General features: G+C 31.3%; 1 protein-coding gene across 1 annotated transcript; it reads right to left on the bottom strand.

The window, feature by feature from the left end:
* Positions 1–9,473: 9,473 nt before the first annotated feature.
* LOC130968123 (codeine O-demethylase-like) lies at positions 9,474–11,256 on the bottom strand. Its single transcript, XM_057893214.1, has 3 exons — positions 11,005–11,256; positions 10,354–10,926; positions 9,474–9,916 (listed from the first exon to the last, which is right to left on the bottom strand). Exons 1-3 carry the CDS (start codon positions 11,203–11,205, stop codon positions 9,650–9,652), a joined length of 1,041 nt encoding a protein of 346 aa, XP_057749197.1. The 5' UTR covers positions 11,206–11,256; the 3' UTR covers positions 9,474–9,649.
* Positions 11,257–13,775: the final 2,519 nt, after the last annotated feature.

Raw genomic sequence — 13,775 nt, 5'->3', positions numbered from 1 at the left:
TGTTGCAAAACTAGCCGTTATTATGTTCCCGTTATTATTAATAAATTAATATTTTGTTACTCTATATATACCACTTAGATACACTTCTATTCTCACACTATCTACTACTCTTCTTTATCTTCTTCCAAGTTTACAAAATCAAAGTTCTGCTACTATTATTTTTTGTTCGAAAAAATGGATCCAAACCAACTCAACTCTTTCTTCAATTACTTACAAAACTTTCCTCAAATTCCAAATACCCAACAATCTCAAACCTCAAACTCTCAAGTTCCAAATCAAAACTTCACACTACCAAATTCATTTCAAAATCCAAATCCACAAAATCTTTCTAATTTCAATTTTCAAGCTCCTTATAATAATCAGTTTTCTATATTCCAACCACAAAATCAAAATTTACAAACACCCCATTCGGAGCATTCGGAGTGTTGCAAGCACGCTTTACAATTATACGTGGTCCAGCTCGTTTTTGGGAAAAGAAAAAACTTGCCAACATAATGAGAGCTTGTATTATATTGCATAATATGATTGTTGAGGATGAAAGAGACAGTTATGCAGGAAATTTTGCTCAAGGCTTAGAGTATGATGATGTTGAAAATGGCTTATCACAACCTCAGCTGGGAGAGGAAGATTTTGCACCATACCATCAATTTCTCCAAAGAAATGCCCAACTTCGAAATAGGCAGCAGCATAGACAATTGAAGGAGGACTTGATTGAACACATATGACAATTTCACAATGCTTGTCGTCAACTATAGAGTTTAATTATGTTTTTCTTTGTATTAAGTAATTTTACAAATTAGTGTAATCCCGAATTATCTATTGTGTATTTTTGTTATATATGAATTTATTTAATATTAATATCTTTTAATAGTGAATTATTTTTAAATTTAAATATTTAAATTACATTATTAACAAAAATTAATTATATTAATTACAAGTATTTTAATTAATTAATTAAGTGGGACCACAACAGGGACTAAAGTTAGTTCATCCTAATGGAGAAGAGAGATATGCTTTGAGTTCCTATTTACTATTTATGACGCAAAAGCTGATGTGAAATTACTTTTTATGACAGGTGAGCCATAAACAGAAACTGGGATGAGTTCCCTACTGAAGATGGTCTAATAGATCTCTACTGGAGAGTTCCTTCAAATACTTTAACTTGTCAATATCAATTCTTTATCTTCTTGTTGGCTGTTCCCTGGGGTACTTCACTCTTTTTTACTTGGTTTTTTCCCTGTACATAGTCATAGATAACGATTTTTCTGTTGTAAAATAAATAAAAGATATATAAAATAAATATATATAAATAGAAGACTCTAGCATTAATATAATTAGCTCAATGATGATTTATATATATATATATATATATATATATATATATAATATTATATGTTGTAATGTGTATATATATACAAAGATAGAAAGAAATATTAAAAATAAAGAGAGAGAGAATTGCATTTGTTTATTGTTATCATCTCAATATAATAAAGATGATTAATATTGTTATTAATATTATATGTAAAGAGTAATAGAAAATAAAATTTAAAATATTTATAAAATAAAAGAAGAGAAAGAATTGTAGTAGAAATATAAGGAGAAGAGTATTTGATTGCAACATAAAGAGGGAATTGATTTTTTATTACTTGCTTGTGTGTTTATTCAGATGGATGCTACTCCTATTTATACACACAAATGGTCATGACTTTTCAACCTTCGTTAAATCCATTCTCTCTTGAGAATGATTCCTTCAATATTGAGAAGGTGAGTCTACGTGGTCATCCATATCACAACACTCCCCCTTTGATGACCATTTAGGGTTATTGCCTTGTTAAAACCTTACTAAAGAAAAAATCCAGTGAAAAAAAACCTTAGTAAAGGAAAAAGAGTACAATATCCTTTAGTGATGATGACTGCCTCATTAAAAACCTTGTCAAGAAAAACCCAATGGGAAAAAAACCTGACCAAGGGAAAAAGAGTACAGTCTCCCCCTCTTGTCGACATCATTTAATATCTCGAAATTGACGCATCCCAATCTCATGTACCAATCTTTCAAAGGAGGATTTTGGGAGTGACTTTGTGAATAAATCTGCCAGATTGTCACTTGAGCGGATCTGTTGGACATCAATCGTCCCTTGATTTTGAAGATCATGAGTGAAGAAGAATTTGGGGGAAATATGCTTTGTTCTATCACCTTTGATGTATCCGCCTTTAAGTTGAGCAATGCATGCTGTATTATCTTCAAACAGGACAGTCGGAGCTATCTTATGATCAATCAATCCACATGACGACAAAATATATTGAATCAGGTTCCTTAGCCAAAAACACTCGCAACTAGCTTCATGAATCACTAGTATTTCAGCATGATTAGAAGAGGTTGCTGCTATCGTCTGCTTTGTGGACCTCCATGATATAGCCGTACCACCATATGTGAACAGGTATCCTGTTTGAGATCTCCCTTTATGTGGATCAGACAAGTATCCGGCATCTGCATAGCCAACTAGTTGTGACTTGGATCTGTAGGGATAAAATAATCCCATATCAACTGTTCCATGAAGATATCGAAAGATTTGTTTGATTCCACTCCAATGTCTTCTGGTTGGAGAGGAACTATACCTTGCTAGTAAATTCACCGCGAATGATATGTCAGGTCGCGTATTATTAGCAAGATACATTAGTGCTCCAATGGCACTAAGATATGGTATTTCAGGACCAATGATATCTTCATTTTCTTCTTTAGGACGGAATTGACCCTTTTCCACATCCATAGATCTTACTATCATTGGGGTACTTAATGGATGTGACTTATCCATATAAAATCTTTTCAATATCTTTTTTGTGTATGTTGTTTGATGAATAAAGATCCCGTCTTTTATATGCTCGATCTGCAGGCCGAGACAAAATTTAGTCTTTCCAAGATCTTTCATCTCAAACTCTTCTTTTAGAGTTTTTATAATTGTTGGAATCTCTTCAGGAGTCCCAATGATATTTAAATCATCAACGTACACAGCAACTATAATGAACCCAGATGTAGTTTTCTTTATAAAAACACATGGGCAGATATCATCATTCTTAAATCCATTTTTGGCCAGATACTCAGTAAGACGATTATACCACATTCGTCCAGATTGCTTTAGACCATATAAATATCTTTGCAATTTAACTAAGTATAACCCTTGCGAATATTCATTGGATGGTTTAGATATCTTTAATCCTTCAAGGACTTTCATATAGATATCCCGATCTAATGAGCCGTATAAATAGGCTGTTACCACATCCATTAAATGCATATGCAGTTTATGATATGCAGATAAACTGACCAAATAACGCAAAGTTATCGCATCCACTACAGGGGAATACGTTTCTTCATAATCTATACCGGGCCTTTGTGAAAAACCTTGTGCCACAAGTCGGGCTTTGTAGCGCACGACTTCATTTTTCTCATTTCGTTTTCTCACAAATACCCATTTGTATCCAACAGGTTTTACATTTGCATGTGTACGGACTACAGGTCCAAAGACTTCACGTTTTGCAAGTGAGTCTAATTCAGCCTTCATGGCTACTTCCCATTTTGGCCAATCATTTCTTTGTCGACATTCTTCAACTGATCTTGGCTCAAGATCCTTATTTTCATGCATGATATTCAATGCCACATTATATGCAAATATTTCATTGACAATTGTCTTATTTCGGTCCCATTTCTCTTCTGTAAAGATATAATTTATCGAGATCTCGTCATTTTCACAAATTTCAGGTACCTGAACGTCTTCTGGCGTTAACATTATATCAGAATTTTGGACAACTGCAGGTGTTTCTACTATGTCTTTTTTAACAGGAATATTATTTACCTTATTTCTCTTTCGAGGATTTTTATCTTTGGAACCGACAGGCCTGCTACGCTTCTGGCGTGTATTTGCTTCAGTGACTATTCGTCCTACTGGGACATCAATTCGAATTGGGGCATTTTCCGCTGGTATATAAGATTTGGTAATCCTCTTTGTATCGAAAAATGCATCAGGCAATTCATTTGCTACTCTTTGCAAATGTATAATCTTTTGAACTTCCAGTTCACATTGCCCTGATCGAGGATCTAAATGCATCAACGATGATGCATTCCAGTTAAGCTCCTTTTCAGGAAGCTTATTCTCTCCCCCTAATGTTGAAAATTTTGATTCATCAAAATGACAATCCGCAAACCGGGCTTTAAATACATCTCCAGTTTGTATCTCAAGATACCTCACTATAGAGGAAGAATCATATCCAACATATATTCCCAATTTTCTTTGGGGTCCCATTTTGGTGCGATTAGGTGGTGCAATGGGAACATATATCGCACACCCAAATATTCTTAAATGGGAAATATTTGGCTGCTGGCCAAAAGCTAATTGCATAGGAGAGAATTGGTGGTAACTTGTTGGCCTCAAGCGAATAAGTACTGCGGCATGTAAAATAGCATGCCCCCAAACCGATGTTGGGAGATTTGTTCTCATAAGTAAGGGTCTAGCAATTAATTGGAGGCGTTTAATAAGTGATTCTGCTAACCCATTTTGTGTATGAACATAAGCTACTGGATGTTCAATACTTATTCCATTAGCTATACAATAAGCATCAAAAGCTTTGGAAGTAAATTCACCAGCATTATCAAGACGAATTGCTTTGATTGGATTTTCTGAAAATTGTGCTTTTAATCGAATAATTTGAGCCAGTAATCTCGCAAACGCCAGGTTGCGAGAAGATAATAAGCACACATGTGACCATCTCGAAGATACGTCTATCAGGACCATAAAATATCTAAAAGATCCACATGGTGGATGAATAGGTCCACATATATCACCTTGAATCCTTTCTAGGAATTCAGGGGACTCAAATCCAATCTTTACTGGTGATGGCTTTAAAATTAACTTTCCCTGAGAACATGCAGCACAACAAAATTCACTAGTTTTAAGAATCTTCTGGTTCTTTAGTGAATGTCCATGAGAGTTTTCAATAATTCTCCTCATCATGGTTGTTCCCGGATGGCCCAATCGGTCGTGCCAAGTTATGAATTCATTTGGGCTAGTAAACTTCTGGTTTACAATGGCATGTGATTCAATTGCACTAATATTGGTATAATACAACCCAGATGAAAGTGAGGGTAATTTTTCTAATATAACTTTCTTATTTGAATCATGAGTTGTGATACATAAATACTCATGATTTTCCTCATTCATTGTCTCAACATGATATCCATTTCGGCGAATATCTTTGAAACTCAACAAGTTCCTCAGAGACTTGGTAGATAATAGTGCATTATTTATTATAAATTTTGTTCCTCCAGGAAACAAAATTATAGCTCTTCCGGAGCCTTCTATCACATTGTCTGAGCCAATAATAGTATTAACATATTCCTCTTTTGGCACAAGATGGGTAAAATATATATCACTTTTGAGAATAGTGTGCGAACTTGCACTATCCGCAAGGCATACATCTTCATTACATATCCTTGCCATTCTCTTCAAAAACAAATAATAATAAAATGAGTAGCATGTACAGTTAAATTGAATACTTGATTGGAATTATTTTCCTAAGAAACACTGTACACAACAATAATATCATATACTAAAATGTTATTTTAAAACATAACACATTTAATGATTTCAAAATTTATAAAGATTAATATTTCAGTATTTATGTACATCACATTTGAAACTTAAATACATAGAAAATAAAACTTAACAATAAGTTCTTTACATTATTTATTTACATAGATACTTCACAATCCCACATATTAAACTATTCCATCATTGATCAAATGACCAATATTTCCTTCAGGATCTTCAAAGAAATCAGATACATCATAATGAGTGGTGGAGTTCTCAGCATCATTTGAAACAAAATTTGTTTCCTTTCCTTTGTCATCCTTTTTCAAAGATGCCTGGTAAAGATCGACTAGGTGCCTTGGGGTACGACAGGTACGAGACCAATGGCCTTTTCCACCACAACGGAAACACTTATCCTCTGTTGATTTATTCTGCCCGATATTCCTTTCTTTATCCCACTTCTGGTGAGATCCTCTCTTTTGAACATGATTCTTTTTCCTTCCATAATTTTTCTTGTTATTAAAAACTTGCCATTTACCTCTTCTGGGGTAATGATTTGCCGCATTTACTTCAGGAAATGGGGCGGCGCCAGCTGGGCGCGCTTCATGATTTTTCAAGAGTAACTCATTATTGCGTTCAACAACAAGAAGGCAAGAAATTAACTCAAAATATTTTTTAAACCCCTTTTCTCGATACTGCTGCTGCAGGAGCACATTCGAGGCATGGAAGGTTGAGAAAGTTTTCTCCAACATATCATGATCGGTTATCTTTTCCCCACACAATTTCATTCGTGAGGTGATTCGAAACATTGCAGAATTATATTCATTTATAGATTTAAAATCTTGTAGACGCAAGTGCGTCCATTCATATCGAGCTTGAGGAAGTATCACCGTTTTTTGATGATTGTACCTTTCTTCAAGGTTTTTCCAAAGATCTGCAGGATCTTTTAATGTGAGATATTCATTTTTCAACCCTTCGTCAAGATGACGACAAAGGAAAATCATGGCTTTGGCTTTATCCTTCTGGGATGCATTATTTTCAGCCTTAATGGTATCTCCAAGATCCATTGAATCAATATGGATTTCAGCATCTAATATCCATGATAAATAATTGTTTCCAGATATATCAAGAGCATTGAATTCAAGATGAGAGAGCTTCGACATAATGAAAATATTACCTGTGTCTTCCTAAAGATTTGATCAGAGTCTCGTGCTGATAACGTGTTGTAAAATAAATAAAAGATATATAAAATAAAGATATATAAATAGAAGACTCCAGCATTAATATAATTAGCTCAATGATGATTTTATATATATATATATATATATATATATATATATATATATATATATATATATATATAATGTGTATATATATACAAAGATAGAAAGAAGTATTAAAAATAAAGAGAGAGAATTGCATTTGTTTATTGTTACCATCTCAATATAATAAAGATGATTAATATTGTTATTAATATTATATGTAAAGAGTAATAGAAAATAGAATTTAAAATACTTATAAAATAAAAGAAGAGAAAAAATTGTAGTAGAAATATAAGGAGAAGAGTATTTGATTGCAACATAAAGAGGGAATTGATTTTTTATTACTTGCTTGTGTGTTTATTCAGATGGATGCTACTCCTATTTATACACACAAATGGTCATCACTTTTCAACCTTCATTAAATCCATTCTCTTTTAAGAATGATTCCTTCAATATTGAGAAGGTGAGTCCTCCATATCACAACATTTTCTTTTGTAATTTATCTATACCCATTGACGTATTCTAATTATTTATTCCAATTATTGATGAGATGAGATTTTTTATTAGACTTAATAGCATCATTTAATTCATATAATCAATTCTATTCGATAAAATAGGGTTTTTTCTTAAATATTTTATATTATATCTGATTTAAATGGTTTTGTGTCTAGTAAAAAAAAATAATTGCTTTTCTTTATTTTTTAAATTTATTTTCTCTTATTTTCATCTAACTATTTTCAGTTTTTATGGTGTAATTCTCTTTATATTAGTTTATCATTAGAACTAATCCACTTATGAGATTTTTTCTTGATTTGCAAGAGTTCTAAAATTTTTTTCCACCTTTTTTCGGTGAGTAAATCTCTCGGATAATCCAAATTTGAGATAACGAAATTTAAAAGTGTCATGTATATACTATAAATTAATTATTAAATTTGTTATTATATTTTTTATATAAATATATGTATAATTTAATTTATTTATAATATATATTTTATATTTTAATATAAAAAATATTAGGAACGTTAAAATTTATTTATTTTATTTATTATTTAATTATGAATTTAATTATTTTAGTTTTGTTTTTTTAGTTTAAAAATTTAATAATATATTTTATTTTATATTTTTAAATATTGATAGTTAATTAATAACTAAAAATAATAAATTTAATAATTTCTTAATATTTCTTTTTTAATATATATTTTACATTACAAATTAATTTTAATATAGGTTATGTTACGTGTACACCAAAATTAGTTACTAAAATTAGCCACCAATATAAAATATATACTGAAATATAAATATACATTAAAAATAAATTAAATTACACATATATTTATATACAAAAATATTGATAGCTAATTTTTATAGATGATTTTAGTGTATAAATAATATTTTTGTTTTAATATACATGTATTATAGTTGACCAAAATTATCATGCTCGTAAATGCCTACATGTTTCATGTGTTTCCTTCTTGATAAGGATATTTTTTCAAAATACACTAGGAAAGTTATTGGTTCACACAACCACACCTAATTAGCATCAACTTGCAGAGAGTATCATCATTCTACCCCAAGCTTCTGAGCTTATATAAAACTTGAAATCTTCTACTCATCAAAACATGAAGATAAGTTCAATATCGAGATAAAAGAACTTGGAAGACCAGGTCAGATTCAAAGCTTTGTCTCTCCCAAGCAGCGTATCTATTGTGGGGTATATGGCCTGGCTTGCAAGGAACACTCTAATCTTCGAAGCTAAGAAAAGCAAATTGAGCTTGGAGAAACTTTGTCCCCCGCTTTGATTTTAGTTGATGAATTCGTCAGACATGGATTGCACCACCGCACAAGCTGAAATCCACGTTTTTTCTTCCTTTTTTTTCTTTATTTTCCTCTCTTTATTTTGACACATTGTTTTTACCTTTTTGTTTTTTTGTTTGGGAATACCCCCACTCTCGTTGTGAGGCTTTCAGATCCATAATCTTTATTGTATTTGCACGTTTCATTGTAATAAAGAATATCTTAGAGAGAAAAAAAATTATGATTAAATTTCATCGTCAATAGTGGCACCGGATTAATAAATTGGATTGTTATTTTGTGCCAACAAGTCAACAACCATCACTTCTGGAGTTTTGGTCACATTAAAAAATAAGTAAAGTTCTCGGGCGATACGTCCAGGAAAAAAGAAAAGAAAATAGTACAGTGTGGCTAAAAATGACCTAAGAAAAAGTTATAGGTAAATAATTTTTAATCGGTCAATTTTAAATAACTGTAATTAATAATTATTAATTTTATATTTTTAAAAAATAAAATGAAGTTCAAAAATAGTTGGATAAACTCTTTATTAATTACCTAATTAATAAGATTAATGACTTAATTAGTTAATTACCCTATTCACATGTTTAGAATTGAAGAAAAAAAAGCTACCATTATTTGAGCTGCTTATTGTTATTACTAATTTGCTATGTAAACTTAGAAAGGTTATATATATGCATCATTAATTTCGCCGTTCCATCATTTAATAATTCTGATTAAATGTTGCCTACGTAGATGGTTCATTTGTGACTTAGCTTGAGGGCGGTAGCAAGAGGAGATTCCTTATGCATTTTTTCAAAGTAGAGAAAATAGTTTCGTTTATAATGACGTTAATATATATGGTTTGGTTAAGCAAGAAAAATAATTTTACACTAAGAAATGAAATTCATAATATATCTAAAAAAGTAGTCGTTTATGTAAGGCAACGACATATACATGTTGATGAAATAAAGTATGTTTTGATTATGCAATAACAAAGCACATCAACAGCAGATCTTATTAGTGATCATGAGGAGAAGTAGTTTTGATCCTCATATTATCCAAGTGCGCTTTGCCATTGAGCTTGCGGGAAAAGTAGTCTTTGACGAAATCTTCCATAACCATTCTTCTAAACAAAGGTGGGTTTTCTTCACTTATCAAGCTCTTTGCAGGCCCAATCTCTGCCTCATATTTTGGGTTCATGAACATGGCAATAGAAAGTCTCCCCTTTTCTTTGTTGACTACTACCCTATGCTCCATGCTGTTGTAGACCCCATTGCTTACTATCTGCTCACCAATTATGAAGTTCTATGTGAATGTGAATGCACACAAATATTAAATGTTTGCCTGGTTGTCAATTGAATAAAGACTAAGAAAAAGTGCAAGTCAATTAAAAATATGATGAGTATGGTACTCTTTTGTTTGTTTTCTCTAACTAGTTATTTCCCACCACATACTACTACACAAAAAAAATAATATAAAAATTAAAAAGAAAATAAAAAGAGGTAAATAATATTGTGATTAAAATATAGAAAATATATAGGTGGAAATTTATGTGCAGTCGACTTTACATGAAGTTGATAGCTGAAAGCCATTAAATAATTTGACTGATTGGACTAAATTTTCATCTAACAACTCTCAACTATTAACTTCACGTGAAGTATACTGCTCCTTGAGTTTCCACCAAATATATAAAAGAAAGAAAAAGGAATTAGATGAGAAACCTCAAAGATGTCCCCAACCAAAACAAGAAAGGCTTTGGGGTGAAAAGAAACAGGAAGCCAAAGGCCATGTTTCTTGATTTGGAGACCCTCAATTGCGTTGACCTGGTGAAGTATGGTTATCCCTGTTGAGTCGGAGTGAGGAGTCAAACCTAAAACTAGCTCCGGATTGGGGCATGGCGGATAATACGTCATCCTGGTTGTCTGCATCCCGTTCTCAAATATGTGATCCACTTCCTCTATCTCCATTCCAACTCCTTCTCCCAATATTCTCAGCAGCCCCATCCCGATCTTCCTCAACTCCGCAAAGTATGTCTCCAACGTCTCTCTCAGCGATGGAGGCAGCTTTTCCAACAGATCTGCCTTTCTTCTCTCCATAGGGTTTATCACCATGAAGAACCTCTCCCCCCAATCAACCTTCTCATCCTTGCTTCTTCTTTTCACGTTTCCATACCCCTGGAAATCTCCCTCTTCCACTTGGTATTTGCTTTTCTCCTCCTTCGACAGATTGAAGAATTTCTCCATCTCCACTTCCAAATTGTCTAGCACTTCACGACTAACACCATGGTTCCGCACCTACACGTACGTCACATATATTACTGCCCTGCATATAGGGAATACATATAATTCATATATTGGGATAATAAACTTAACCTGAAAAATCCCCCACTCTTTGCATGTGTCGTACAACTCGTGGAGTTGAGTGGTATTGTCGTTTCCATCAGAAAGCAGGGTTTGGAGGTCAAAGATGGGAATTGCTGCGGCTTCATGATCAGATTGGATAGCAGTGGGTTCCAGTTCGGGGCGTATAAACATTTCCGGTATTGCAATTTCTGGTTGCGATGGTGATGCCATTGTTGGTAGATATACAGCTAGCTAGAAAGAAAAGATCAATGTAATAATGAACCGTGCATGGCACCACACTCTAAGGTGTCACGGCTATTTATGCAGCCACCACCATCAACACAACATCACTATCCCTTGTGGACCTTTTTTCCATTTATTAAAAAGCTATTAAGGTTGGAAAAGTCTAGGACCAACACTTTTATTAAATTTTGATTATTATTAGATAAAATTTTACACCATTAAAATTATTATTGATGGTTATTTGATAGTTACAAATCAAAAAAGTTGATGGTCTCTAACACTATTTACTTAGATAAAGATGTTAAAAATATTTTTTTTTAAAGATGTTTTTTAAAATTAAAATTTAACACATATAATCAATTAAACTATGTTATTTTTATTAAAATTAGACCAGACAAATTAGTTTAGCAAAAAAATTAATAAATTAAATTTTAAACTAATCTAAATTAATTTTTTTTATAAAAAATAACTATAATATTCTTATTATAAAAAATAACTAAAATACTCCTATTATATATATATATTTGAAAATTTTAAATCTTAACTCTGTGATGAGAAAGAAAAATGGCTAGAATTTAGAATTCTTAAAATTAATATATATAATAAGAGTATTTTAGTCATTTTTTATAATAGAAGTATTGTACTCATTTTTTTATAAAAAAAATAATATTAATTTAGATCGATTCAAAATTTGATTCACCATTTTTTGATCAAATTAATTTGTTTGGTCTAATTTTCACAAAAATAACACGATTTAATCGATTATATATTTAATAATATTTTAGAAATAAATATATTTAAAAGAGTGAAAAACGAATTTTATTAATATTTTTTAATAAAAATATGTTTTTTTTAAATATTTTTATTTTCGCGGATACATCTGATCTGATCTGCAAAATATGCAAATCAGGTCAGATCAGAACCAAACTTAAAATGTGGATATTTGATCCGATCCAATCCGATGATTTTAATGCAAATCAAATTGAGATTTTGACCATATCCGATCTGATTCGACTCGCGTTTACCTCTAGTTAAAAAAGAGTAAAGTTCTTGCTAGAGGTGTTCGACTAAAAGGATAAAATCCTAAAACAACATGTTGAAGAATTGAATTTTTCTTTTAGTGGATACTAAATTAATGAAACTGGATTAGTTGGATTTAAAATATAGAGAATATCATTTTATTAGAAATGAACCAAATTAGATATTCCTTTATTAATATCACATGTCATGAGCATCTTTTTACTCTGACACCTCTTTGTCACAAACACTTGAACAATGTCAGAACTGCTACCTCAATTTATGGAGATTAGCTTTCTTCTTATACCTATTTTTAGTTAAAGATATTTAAAATAATAGAAACACCCAAAAATACCTGTTGGCGGTTGCTAATTATTCTATTTAGTAACAAGTTTTTGGATGAAAGGAGTAGGCTAAATATGACATTATAATCATTGGATAATATACTCCCCTTTTAAAATAGTTCGAGACTATAAAAAGACTTTAAGCCACTTCCCTCAAGGAGAACTTTTCTGAAATTTGAGAAATCATTTCTATTATTTACTTTTCTAATCTCTAATTATTCTCATTATTCTTTATTCTTTATTTTGTTCATCAAATTCAAATAAAAGAATTCAAAAAATTAGTATTCAAGTGTTCTACTAAAACACCCGACAACAAATTTTAATTAATTTTATTCACTTTAAAAGAATTTATTCATCTTTTTATGATATTATTAATAGAGATCTCAACACTTATTATTTATTATTATTTTTTATATTTAATTCTTGTATTACTTATTTACTACTAATAAAAATATTTTTTTATAAATTATTTATTTTTAATCTCTTCTCTTTTTTTTTCCTTAATCTACTTCTATAACAATTCACCCAAATCAAACGGCACTCACTTTAAGTTGCGTTTCTTTTCATGCCTTTAATTGCACCACCTGTCTCAAATGCTTTGATTGTCAACATATTATGCGCTTTGCTTACTAATAATATATACTTTGATCATGAAACCAATCACATTGCATTAATAGCTTGCCCTTTTTATTTTTAATGTCGTCGACATAAACTCTCTGTAGTTACCTAGTCCAAAGACTTAAAGAATTGTCGATCCAATTCTTATATTATTTTGCTTGGACATCGACATGCATATATTTTATATCTTGTGGACAATGAAAATTATTTTTATTATAACACAAGGTTTTCAATGTTTGATGTTGCATATATTGCAATGTTTCACATGCTTCACGACTTAATCTCAAATCTTTGGTGTTAAAGTTACTTAGTTGATATTTTATTCGGATAGTTCCATACAACGCCCACCGTAACAAAAACATGTACGCCATACTTTTTTATTGGTGCCCAAATATCTCAGATACACAATGTTATATCTTGGAATTGATTATTTAAATTTGGACGAAAATTTGGTTCAGATTAAAAAATCGTTTTACACCTCTATAGTAATTGCATGAATCTCAGACCACAAGGAGTGAGGTCGGTTACTGCAATATGATAATAAATAGAGACCCATACGAGCTATAAAGGAGCATCATA

The sequence above is a fragment of the Arachis stenosperma genome, chromosome 3, assembly GCF_014773155.1.
Source record: "Arachis stenosperma cultivar V10309 chromosome 3, arast.V10309.gnm1.PFL2, whole genome shotgun sequence".
Lineage (NCBI taxonomy): Eukaryota > Viridiplantae > Streptophyta > Magnoliopsida > Fabales > Fabaceae > Arachis > Arachis stenosperma.
The sequence above is the reverse complement of the archived record's forward strand: the minus strand, read 5'-3'. Positions and strand labels throughout refer to the sequence as shown.